Source organism: Carassius gibelio, chromosome A14 (genome assembly GCF_023724105.1).
Source record: "Carassius gibelio isolate Cgi1373 ecotype wild population from Czech Republic chromosome A14, carGib1.2-hapl.c, whole genome shotgun sequence".
In the NCBI taxonomy this organism is placed as follows: domain Eukaryota; kingdom Metazoa; phylum Chordata; class Actinopteri; order Cypriniformes; family Cyprinidae; genus Carassius; species Carassius gibelio.
In genome coordinates this window covers 10,195,813-10,208,576 of record NC_068384.1, presented here as the reverse complement: position 1 = coordinate 10,208,576, position 12,764 = coordinate 10,195,813, and the positions used below count along the sequence as shown (strand labels likewise).

At 37.5% G+C, this 12,764-nt stretch overlaps 1 protein-coding gene across 8 annotated transcripts in view; it reads right to left on the bottom strand.

Moving 5' to 3' along the window:
- LOC128027467 (protein diaphanous homolog 2) overlaps positions 1-12,764 on the bottom strand; it is a 375,948-nt gene that overhangs the window by 49,830 nt on the left and 313,354 nt on the right. For all 8 annotated transcript variants that reach the window (XM_052615104.1, XM_052615108.1, XM_052615109.1 and 5 more), the window contains 2 exons: positions 12,491-12,655; positions 5,450-5,585 (listed from right to left, as the gene is read on the bottom strand). In XM_052615104.1, coding sequence (XP_052471064.1) covers positions 5,450-5,585; positions 12,491-12,655 — 301 coding nt within the window. The remainder of the gene's footprint in view (positions 1-5,449; positions 5,586-12,490; positions 12,656-12,764) is intronic.

The following is a 12,764-nucleotide window of genomic DNA, read 5'->3' as shown; positions in this document are numbered from 1 at the left end:
TCACATCATCCCTCAGTGATGTTTTGCAATGAGTAAGACACCCTGTACACAACATATCCTACGGCAAAATGGCTGCCCCACTAGGACAAAATAGATTTTTCTAATAAAGATAGAAGGATTAGGAGGATTTAAGCCTATTTTACATCATTGCACATTTACTTTCAGTGGGTTAAGCAATGTGGTGAATGCTGAACATCTGGTCAGTCTAAAAGAATATGGAAATCCATTTAGAGGAAATTAAAACAAATGGGGGCCGGGTAATAATTTCATGAGCAATCTCCCATATTAGGATTTCTAATACTTTACAAGAAAAACAGATTTTGCCCCACTTGCCATACACATCAGTCACATGGCACTCAAAATTGCTTGTAAAACCCTGCAAGGACACATTTCCAAACACTGTCTGTGTGACTGTGTGAAAAAAAAAAAAAAAAAAAAAATGATAATGGTACAGAAATTCATTTGCGTGGCTCCACAGTCCTGTCGAACACATCCTCTTAACCGTAAACCTTCATTAAATATGCATCTCTTTGTAAATCATGTGCATGTGAAGGGCAGAAGATATCAATTTCCAAAATGACTTCAAAAATCTCTTTATGATTTACCCTGATGAAAGGGGGTTGTGTTCATATCATGCTATCACATGATAATTTAGAAATCATTCTAATATTCTGATTTATTATGAGTGTTGGAAACAGTTCTGCTTTCTAATATATTTGATGAATAAACGGTTAAAAAGAACTGCATTTATAAAAAAAATAAATAAATAAATAAAAAAATTCTAATAATATATATTCTAATAATATATTTTCTTTACTATCACTTTTTATCAATTTAACACATCCTTGCTGAATAAAAGTATTGTGTAAGGGAAACAGGTCAATTTAGCTCAAAGGGAATCATTTAAGATTTTAAAGGGAATTTGAACAGAATCACTGTTTCACGGCTGTTCACGGAGACGCGCCTGCGGTTCAGTGAACGAGCCGTTTAACATCAAATCTGCGCTGGATACTAATATCCAAACTATAGTGAAACCACTATCAATTAGCACAGTAACAAGATCGGCAGTTTAAGACATTAACTTGTAAGCACAAAACACAAGATACTTATCTTTTGAATATGAATAAGGCTTTATTAGATAAATCTAAGACATATAAACTAATCTAACACATAAACGCACGCACACACACATTCACACAAGTTGCAGGAAGGTCGAAAGTTAGGGAAAGATGAGTTTAAGAGAATGGAAATATGGAATCCCAAGTTTACAGCAATACGTTAAATTGCATAGACATGAACAACCATCAATCACGTAATTAGCCCTTGCATTGAGTTCCTCAATGTGACTAAAATTATATTAGATACACCAGCACAACAAATATCTGGGGATACGTTGCCTTAGTTTCCTGTGAAAGGGACTCCCGTTGAAAGGGGTATCCCGGTGTCGCTGATTGGCTGGAAGTTCAGTTGGCTGAAGTGACGTCTTGGGGAGCCCGTGCTTGGGCGTTGGCTGAAGCTGGAGTTGTGTGGCTGGTCGGAGTTCAAACGCGCAGACGAGGTCGACGTTACAAAACTTAACTCAGAACACGAAACTCTCAAACGGAAAAGAAAAGAAATAAAGTTTGACGAGACTAGGTTGTGTTCCTTCTCATTGTGGCATAAGTAGCAGCAGGCAGGCACGCTGGAACCGCGCTCGAAGAACCATGATGACTAACCACATGGCTAGATGCTACAAGCTAAAGCTAGGTAGCAAAGCTACAAGCTAAGAGCAGGCATGACTGATAGCACGAGCAAGGCTGGAACTAAAAGCCGACATGGCTAATAGCAGCAGCTAGACTAGAACTAAAAAGCAGACTAAAAGCAAAATTTCATGGGATCCAAAGTATTTAAAACTTCCTTGTTGGCCACCCCTCAAATGTTGCCTTGACCAATCAGATATGGTCCTGGGGTCTGGGGTATCATAAATCATTGTTTATCTTACCAAGCATGTGGTTCTTGCCTCACAGGGTCTAATTTTGGACATGATTCCTATAACATGATTATGATATATTTTACAAATAAATGATTGTCAGGACAATATCAAGCAAGAAAATGCGATTATTTGAATACTAGACATGACTAGGTATCCTATAGTTATCAAAAGACATACACAATAAGTGATTATACATGATAGTCAAATGTGTGGGTTACACGTAAATGAATATGGAGTTAAGCAATGGAATGATTCATTCATAAGTCTTTTTTGAGTTCATTCTGGTCCATATATAATGTATAAAAAGGGTTTCTTTGCCATTCTCTGGCAAAGGGACTTTTCTGTGAAGACAAAGGTTTAAAGCCCTTCCCCCTTAGGAATTTCAGTCTGGTTTCACTGGCTGGGGGGGGGGGGGGGAGTCAATGCAAGTATTTAACTTGATCTCCTGGGTTTACATGTGATGTCCAGCGTTGCATTCCAATCACGAACAATAAATTTGACAATCTCTTCTTCGAATTAAAATTGTCAATAATTGTTATATTGGTGTTAATGTTGAAAGCTGTTGTGTGAACAAGTTGGTTGGTTGGTTATCTTGCTTGGTTCTTGTGGCACTAGAACTGATTTATGACTTCCTGAGGAATTCGGCTCTCGTTTCAATGCACACAGCTCTGATAGACTCTTTGATTTGTCTGATTCGACTCATTTCTGCTACAATTGATTTTATTTAAAAAGGAGAAGAAAAAAAATACTGACCCCAAATTACTGACCAGTAGTGTATATTGTTTTTACAAAATATTTATATTTTAAAAACATAGCTTCTTTTTTTATATTCATCAAAGTTTCCTAAAAAAGTATCACGTCCTGAAAAATATTAAGCAGCAGAACTGTTTCCAGCTTTGATAATGAATCATCATATTAGAATGATTTCTAAAGGATCATGTGATAATGATCCTAAAAATTCAGCTTTGCATCACAGTAATACATGATAATTTAAAGTATAATACATTTATAAACAATTATTTTAAATTGTAATAATATATCACAATATTACCTTTTTTCTGTATTTTTGATCAAATAAATGCAGACTTGATGAGCAGAAGAAACTTCTTTCAAAAACATTAAAAATAGTAATGTTTCCAAACTTTTGGTCTGTACTGTTTATATACAGTATATAATATCCTCTTTTTTTTTGGCACACAACCCCCTTTCATCAGGGTAAATCATAAAGAGATTTTTGAAGTTATTTTGCAAATCAATATTTTCTGCCCTTCACATATACATGGAGAGAACATGCAACACAACAGAACATTATTTGCACTATTTTTACTGTTTATGTTTTATTTTCTGCCCAACGGAGCTGCTGAATGATGTTTAATTATAATGTTATTGGATTAATTAATGTTTTATCTGTCTAATAAAACATTTCTGAATGCTTCTGAACACAAAGCTATGATATGGCATTATCAATCAAGGCTGGATTGATTGGAATAACAATATATACAGTTCTTTGTAAAAGTATTTCTGGTATTTCCATCAACAAAAAATTGTTTTAAGTCAGTTATTTCTATCTTTTGCCGCAGTGTATCAGTAGTAAATATCAGTTTTGGAGACACTGCCACAGTTCTTCTGGATTGAGTCTGTCTCAATATATTCTGTTTCTTCATGTTTTCCAGACAGACTGGATGATGGTGAGATCAGATCTCTGTGTGGAGCACTGGCTGCTGTCAGACTACTTGTGTACACCAAAATCACACAGGGTTATTACAATTAATAGCAAAAATAATGTTTGGAAATGTAAACTGATATTTCCTACTGACACATAATATGAGCATAATAGACTTAAAAAAAGAAAAAGAACCTTCAATATCAATAGTATCGGCGCCATAGTTTCATATTCATATTTGAATGCAAAAGAAAGGCTGATCTGTTAATCATTACATAATGCATCTGAATGTCTACAGAGCCAAATGCACCACGGAACTCACTGACATTCACTCTTTAAATCTAGTGATGACTACAGCAGTTCAATGATAACGTTTTTTATAGGCTCTGACAGAGAGAAAGAGCTAACTAAAGATAAGGTATTCTTGACTGCACTGGAGGGTTTGTTATCCACTCTCTTTTCATCCGCATTATTACGAGCTCAGCATTCAATGCGGTCACTTCTTAGGAAACTACAGTAGCATGTATCAGTCATCCCGCAGAAGCACACAGAGACGAAGTTCTACATGTCATTTTCTCAAATGTAAGTGCCGGGCTCAGTATGACATTTTAAGTTGGAGCTCGTGAAAAAGGCTTTTGGCCAGAGGCAGGAATTTCTGTCTCATTGTAAGGATTAGAATAGTGCAGTGCAGTAAGTACTTCATATCTCTCATGGCAAGAATTTGCCCTGAATTTGCAAGCTGCATGAGACATCTTGACACTGTAGATTTCAGACTTTTCAACTAAACTGCACATTTCTTTTCAAAACACACAATTTTCATGTTTTTATGCACGTACATATTGAAATATGGTGCACAGAGAACAATTTGTTCTTCACATCCAACCAGTTTTGTTGTAATCTAAACGGAATTAAGATATTGTTCATGGTCTCTTTTCATTTCAGAAATAAACTGAGCAAGCTTGCAAAAACTTAATAGTTAACTCTCATCTCCATTTACTAGGCAAATGGCAATCTGCCAATCCATTATCTGTCTGCTCTACAAAATCAGTGAACCTTAGATGCTCATCTTTACATGTGACCTACATCTTCTCTGGGGGCCTATCAGCAGCACAGCCTCATACTGCTGAGTTGAACTACAACTACATGTAGCCATGCTACAAATGCTCTAGCTAACAAAACACATACACACAGGGCCTACAATTAACAATCGTCATTGGTTTGTTCAATCTCAATAATTTTATAAATTAAAAAACAACAATAATAAAAGCAATTAAATGTGTTTGCCCAGTTTATTTTGCATGTTTTTAACTAAATAATGCACATGAAGGTTTATGGCTGGAAAAAAAATATTTATGGCGTGTAATTCTTTTAAAGATACCCGCCTTTGGCAGGTGTGGCAAAAAGTCGTTTTAGGCACATTCATATAATTGATTTATTTGATACTTTCTCGTAACAGTTGTAATGGTTATCGCTGCTGAAATCCCTTTGGTTCTAGCTCGATTTCACACTGTTGTGTTTGGCACTGAAAATTACCATCATTGTTATCAACATTTACTTGACAGATTCATATTCCTGTCACTTTCTTAAACTGTGACACGACTACTAAATAGAGACTTTTCATTAAAACATTCCCAGCCACATCTAATGGTGCCTGTACATTTAGTACGAGCGAACGGGCGGAAAAGAGTGAGATTTTTCACAGTTGAAGTGTGGCCCTGTACCTCCATCACCATCACCACCCCTGCAGTGCCTAGCACCGTGTGAAATCGTGATCCAGGCTGCAGCCGGGCCCCGGCGGGGCAGTAGCGACGTACCTTTGTTCATGTCAATCAGCTGTTTCTTCTTCTGCTGTCGCTCTAGCTTCTCTCGCTCAGCTTTCTCCTTTGCCAGCTTGGCTCTCTTGATCTTCTCCTCCATCTCCCTCTTCTTGTGGTTCTCCCGCACAGCATCCTGAAGTGTCAGAGAGAGAGAAACTATGAAATTAGATGGCAATTGAGTAGAGAGGAAAATTCCAAAACAATTCTATCGCTGAACAAACAGTATAGACAGCACTAGTAATAAAGGTGAATCCACACACTGAATCTACACCTGCTGAACTCCACACAATCCAAACGTCTTGTTATTTATGAAAGGGAAAATATGCCTGAGGTGGATGCCTTTCATTTTAACATGAAAACAACACATCATTTGATACACTTTAGTGAAAAGTATTTGCTAGAGAAAAAAAATAAATAAAAAAATAATAATAATAATAAAATACAAAAGTTTCAAGAATTTTGCAAATTCAGAGCAATTTATTTTTTTGCCATAAGAGATGCAAAGCGCTGCCTTGTTTTTTAAAGTGTATAAAACATATTACACACACACACACACACACATATATATATATAGAGAGAGAGAGAGAGAGAGAGAGAAAAGAAAGAGAGAGAGAAACAGATAGATAGATAGATAGATAGATAGATAGATAGATAGATAGATAGATAGATAGATAGATAGATAGATAGATAGAACAAAGGTCTAAATACATTAACAGAAAACTTTCTAAATTTTTACAAATGAGAAGAATTTTTTTTTCTTTCTTTCTTTCTTTCTTTCTTTCTTTCTTTCTTTCTTTCTTTCTTTCTTTCTTTCTTTCTTTCTTTCTTTCTTTCTTTCTTTCTTTCAACAAATAAGCATATGGATGTCCCCTAAATTTGATTTGGGTGGCTTTATCAGATTTGGCTCATTTCTGATTACAAATTTGGTCCCAAGATACAAATAAATAACACTTCACTCACTTTCAACTTCATTTGACCAAATTTTAATTCCCAAATCTGCAAGGAAATTGAAAAGAAAGTTCCCAGATTTCATCTGCTATTGAGTTAAAGGGACACAGTTGCAGCCTTTGTGCTTACAGCAAAAGAAACAATGAGTGTTGAGAAGAGGAAGCAGACAGACATTGTCTAATTGAACATCAAGATGGCTCCTGATACTGCAGTTGTCCCCACTGAGCTACAATATCCATACGCATTAATATGGAAGCAGATAACACGGCGTCCATCCGGCATATTTCCAGCGACTGAATGCCAGGATGTTGCTCCGGCAATGCTGGCAGGGCATCAGTGAGTGGGAGAGAGGCCTGTTTACAGAGACACAGAGATATCGTCCTTCTCCTCTCTTCTTCTGTAAATGCCATAGAGGTGTCAGGCAGTATAAAGACGGCGAGAGATCTGGACGGAGACGCTCAGAGGGCACGGAAACACAGCAGAGAAGAGAGAATAAGCCTCTTCTACATAACCTTTCCAGCACAGCAAAGGTCTCTTCACCCCAAGCCTGCACCACTAACCTGACAGGCCTTGCCTTAAAGGCAGGAATGAGTGTTTTGTGTATGCGTATATGTATGTGTGTCTTGTTCTTTCTTGGTATGATATAATGAGTGTCGACAGTCTGGCCCTTTCAGACTCCCTTAGGGTTTCCGACGTGTGTGTTGTGTTTGGTGTTGAGACACAAGGATCATGGGTACAGTGTGGGAGGAGAAAAGTACAGCTAATCATGGAGGTCAATAGTGGAATTGCCGTCAAACCCGAGAACAGGAAAATACAATCCACATGCTCACTGTCTTTTCTTGAGACGACAAGATCAAGGATGAACATATGAAAGAGAGAGAGAGAGAGAAGCAACTGTTCCAAATTTGCATTATGCTACAAAACTATAAGTCAGCGATGAATAAACACAATACTTGTTCTAATAAAAAACTAATTGAGTCAGCATGCATACGGCCGTCTATTCAAAGAGTGCGAAAAATAATTCTATATTCATCTATTCATGACACAGTGTGACAACAAACATTAGCATAAACAATTCTTCCTGTTATTGTGATTTCGCATTTTCAAACAGAGCATTATGAAGCCACTGGATTATGGGTCTCCAAAACTGACAGCTCAATCTCAGTCTTGTAATTGGAGATAGCATCAAACTCGTCGTCAAGCGCTGGATCCTTAATTGAAAAATCATTTATTCATAGCGACAAAAATAATTCCTGCTGGCAAAAGTTTTTCATAAACAAACAAACAATTCTGACTGCAAACACGATTACACAAGATAATTATCTTACTCTCATCAAACATGCAAAAACCCTAATTATCATGGCAACAAACATGCTTTCAACCCTTTTCCTCATCCAATTAGCCTGGGGCAGTATTTATGATTTTATCAATTTTCTTAATTGTGTTTTAGGTATTAAGAAGCTTTACATGAGATAAACAACACCCAGAGGGAGTGCTTCTGAATTTATTCTCATAGCGCAAAACGATCCCACTATTGACTACAAAGGACAGAATCGCATTAGAATAAAGCAAGAATGATGGTGGGATGTGTTTCTACATGCAGCATGTACGTTTGCTTAAGAGAATAAAATGCACAATTTAGCCCATTATCATGTTCTTGCTCATGGATGGCCCTGGAACGCATTCATCCGAGCCACACGGTCTCACGGAAATGTGTTTCTTGTGGTCACAGTGCCTCTGACTGTTGCTAATTCAAATCGCATCCCCATCGGTCCTCCCTGCCTAGGAAAGCTGATATCTCACGGCTGCAGATATGCTCTTTACAAACGAAAGGTGAAGGTTAGTTTAAAAAGAAAAAGATAGATAGAAGTAAACAGGAAGGATTGGAATCCACAAGAAGTCCTGTGGTTGTCAGTGGTGGCCACCAATCAATATGTTAAGGCAAATTAGGCCGGATAATTGTGTTTGCACACGAAATAATCCAAAGTCATTAAGAAAGCTGATTACAGGGGAAGAAGTCTTCCTTAAAAGTCTTTTGGTTAATTGGAGTACTCATTATGGGTTATTTAAAAATGAGAGAGACGGCGCTCAATCTTTCTTTAAAAGTACGTCATAGCAAACAAAAACTATTTATTCACACTCATGCCTTTTCAAACCTGTATGACTTTGTTTATTTTGTGGAATCAAGAAATAGAAAAAAAAAATTTGTCTGGACAAAAAGAGTTCTTCTTTTGTATTCTGAAGAAGAAAAGAAGTCATACAGGTTTGGAACGACATGAGGGTGAGTTTTCATATTTGATTGAATATTTTTTTTTTAAACCCCTAAGTTAGTAGAAGGATTCATATTAATAAAACCAGACACACAAAATATTAACAATTTATAAATACATCCATCTTTGAGTGAAGAAATGTGGGAGGATTTCAAGTTTCAGCTGGATGAATCACTAACTATCTGCCAATATGAAAGACGATGATAAACAAGCAATTTACATCTAACACCAATCAACACGCCTGGCAGAAGCACATTTCATGGAAAAACTTTGTTGTGCAATCTCTAGATTGGTAAGGCAATGCTCGGCTTTCCACAGTAGTGTTTGCACTACTCCAGGAGAGGGATTGCTGTGGAATTGAATTTGCCAATATGGACTCCATCTACCACGGGTGTGTTTATGCATGCTGGCAAGCACAGGATAGGATGGTGTCCTTCCAGGCAGCCACTGAGGACTAGATGTCTTTGTAAATATATTCGCTGGGTACATCTGCACTAGAGTGACACTAAGGAAGCACGCTCTTGCTGCAATCCTGTGTTGTGGAGGTGGCTTTGTAGTCTCTCCTGTTTGCCCAGCTTCAGAATAGAATATCTGAATAGCCTTGTCTTCCACACATGGACAAAAAAGGGTGGCTCATCCCACTGCCAGGGCCTCTATAATTCATATTCAGTTTTCTTTTTTTTGGGTTGGAATCATCATATATGCATTGCCCTACATGCAATGCATTCACACTTGGCTTCCGGAAAGCGAAAGAAAGAGAGTGAGTGAAATGGAGGACAAAAATCCACACCACAGATGGGCCTATTTGGCCAACACAAAATGTACACTAACTGAACCACATTTGATGATTTTTGAGTTCGTTATTTATTTATTGGATCATATCCCCCATTAGTTTTCAACAGGCTGTGAGAGGCCAACAAAATTGCCAAGAGTGAAAAGTGGCCGATGTTGTGTGTGTTGACTCAAATATTAGACTAATCTGAAGGGACACTCCATTGGGTTTGATTGTGATTACTTGCAGTAGCTGTGCCGTGGAAATGAAAAAGCAGCAGTGATGACATCACACTATATCACAATCTCCATTACTAGAATTATCATTATTTCCAGAGCTGACATAATAGATAAAGCCAATGGCCCTCGATGACTGTTTTGTGCCAGCAGCACGTATTCGGACAGATATGCACGCTCACCAATGCACACACATGCTCTCTATTGATTAGCTGAGTCACGCTTGTCATGCACCATCACTGTGGCTCAACCTCTGCTGACTTAATTGGTGTAATCAGTGGTTCACTCAATTAACAAGTGAGAATGTTAGTTCACCACCATCTGCTGTGCTCTGATAAGGCATTAATATACTGATATTCATCCACAGCCGCTAGTCAGGATTACATACAGAAGAAGATGACGCAGTGGGAGTTTCTCTCACTCTCTCTCTCTAGTTCAAATCTGGCAGCGCACTGGATAAACTGATAGGACGATCTGAAACAAATTTCACATGCTGAAATCAAATATCATTTTTATTGACCCTGAAAAGAAATTGAGCTAATAGATTCTTTTATCTGAGAGGGAGCGCTTCATGAGAACTGGCAGGCGGGCGCTGTTTTTGTCCTACCAAATGAATGTGTCACTCATACAGCAATTTAACATACAGCAATGCGGGTCATTGCTGAGGATAAATGTTGATAAAACTAAGAGGTGCCATAAATATGCTATGGTGGAATGTATTTTATGTGGAAGGCTCTATCATGAATAGAAATACATTTAATAACCTTTCTCTTTCAAAAACAGTCACAAAGTACATTTGGAAATATGTGGTTAACATCATGTCATAAGGCAACGTGATGTGACAAGCAATTTAATGGATCTAGCCATATTTGCGGTTTATTGTAGAGTTATGAGCAGCAGGCTTTTGGACCAGCGGTTCCAAATGGCATTCCCAGCAAAAAAATGTTCTTGATTGGCCAGTTACAGCCAACAACTTTTATAGCTTGTCAGTTTATCATGTGATAACACAATATAACCTTACCAGCCCTCAGCTCTTACTAATGTATATGGATTTTTTACATGACAAAGAAAGAAAGAAAGAAAGAAAGAAAGAGTCATTTCCATTCAGGAGGAGTAAAATACCACAAAGGGAAGGTGCCACTGGATATCCAGCCATGTTTGTGTTCTCCACCAGCTCTGCTCTTCCCAGCATTCAAGCAACGTGTCATGTGTTGCTAGACTTTGATCTGGGCGAATGAAAGTTGGTTTTTATATTTGCTTGTGAGAGGGGGTGAGCGAGAAGCCACAGACAAGGAGATCTTGCCATTCACTGTAATGGGTTTTGGAGACTTTGAGCACACCTTCTGGACATCATGTTATCCCTTAAGCAAAAGAAGCAAGAGAAATATAGGCAGAAGCAAGAGAAACACTGTTTTGTGTTGAGGCGTTGTGCTCTCCTACTCAAGCCAATATTAAGAAATTACCCAAGAAAATAATTCAAATATATAGAGAGAGTGGACATGTTCTTTGAACTGGACTGCAACTGGAGTTTCATGTAATGTTCTCCATTCAATAGAAATCCTCAGCATGTGCAGCAAAATAAATCAATATATTAAAAACTTATTTTCTAGTTTACTTTTAATTTCTGGGTGAGAACTACTAGTGCACATACAAATTACTAATTAAATTTATTATTATAATATTAACAGCTATTGTATAAATTATTATGACATATCAATATTCAAGTATTATAAAATGTATACTAAAATTTATATTTTACATACAAGTTTGAAACACTCTTTTTAAAATATTAATTTTGTGAAAAAACATATTTATAATTAAATAACAAATAGAAATAACAATTTTACACCCACAATTCAAGACTCATTTCCTGTAAAGTTTATTTTCTGTATAAAAGCTTATATTCTGTAAATATTCTGCATAACACTTTTCATAAAGTTTCATTTGTATAATCCCTAAAACCCATATAGGTAATAAGCAAATACAAGCCGGGCTCTAAGTACCTTAAAAAATATCAATTAGCTGAAAATCTCCTATCTTCTTTGTACAGTGAGAAGTACTTGAAACACCTCCCTTGGTTTCACACTCAGTCTTGATAAATCCCATCCTATCAGCAATAACCTAGTCCTACCTGCCTAAACCCCAAGCAGGTTTAAGTTGATTTTTTTTTGGTGACAGGAAGGAGGCGTTGCCTTGATATCCGCCAAATACAGAAGCTAATGAAACTCTGAAAGGATAAGACGCTTCTGAGACTCTTTTATCTGCATAGGAGCCACACGTTTGGTAATGCATTATACATTCCATTCTCAGCACAGTTTATGTATGCTTTAATCTGCCCAGTAAAGCCTGTCCTTCCATCTCCTCGCCCCATGAGGAAAATGTCTTTATCAAATGTGATAAATAAGCACTTAAGACAAGGCCAGCAGCTTTAGTTTGGAGTAGTATGCTCTTACTTTAAACTATGTACTGATAAAAACTGTTTACATATATGAAGAAGAGAAAGTGATGAAGTTAGAAAGAGAATTGCGCTCTCACATTCCAAGTGATAGAAGTTGCCAAAGCAATCCAAAACCTAATCATACAGCCATCCAGCAACCCTGACCTGTTCTGTCTAGCTGTGGAGAAAGCATTGGCAGTATTAACTAGAATATTATCTGCACCTGCTCTCGAGGACTCTTTTGGAAAGTCAGATTTATACGCATTAGAGAAAGAACAAAATATTCAACTCTCTTCAGCCTTGAGGAGTGCAAAGAGCAGAAGAATAAAAAGCACTCTTCTGAGGATAAATAAGTGACAGTGCTGCTGTACTCACCATGAAGAGGTTGCGGAAGCTAGCCAGGTCTCCGAAGAAGTCCTCGATGCTGACGGTGTGGGGGTCGAAGGCAAAGTAGCTCCCTAGGCTCTCGTAGAGCTTCTGCATATTCTTGTGCATGGTGGAGAGCTTCTCATACTGCTCTCGCGAATGCTTGGAGAAGCCGTGGGAAGGATACGGTTAAGGAAGGATAAGAGTTAAAATGTTAAAACACAAGGGCTTGTACAGTGATGGATAAACAACGACAAACAAAGCAACTAGCTGCCCTCCAAAT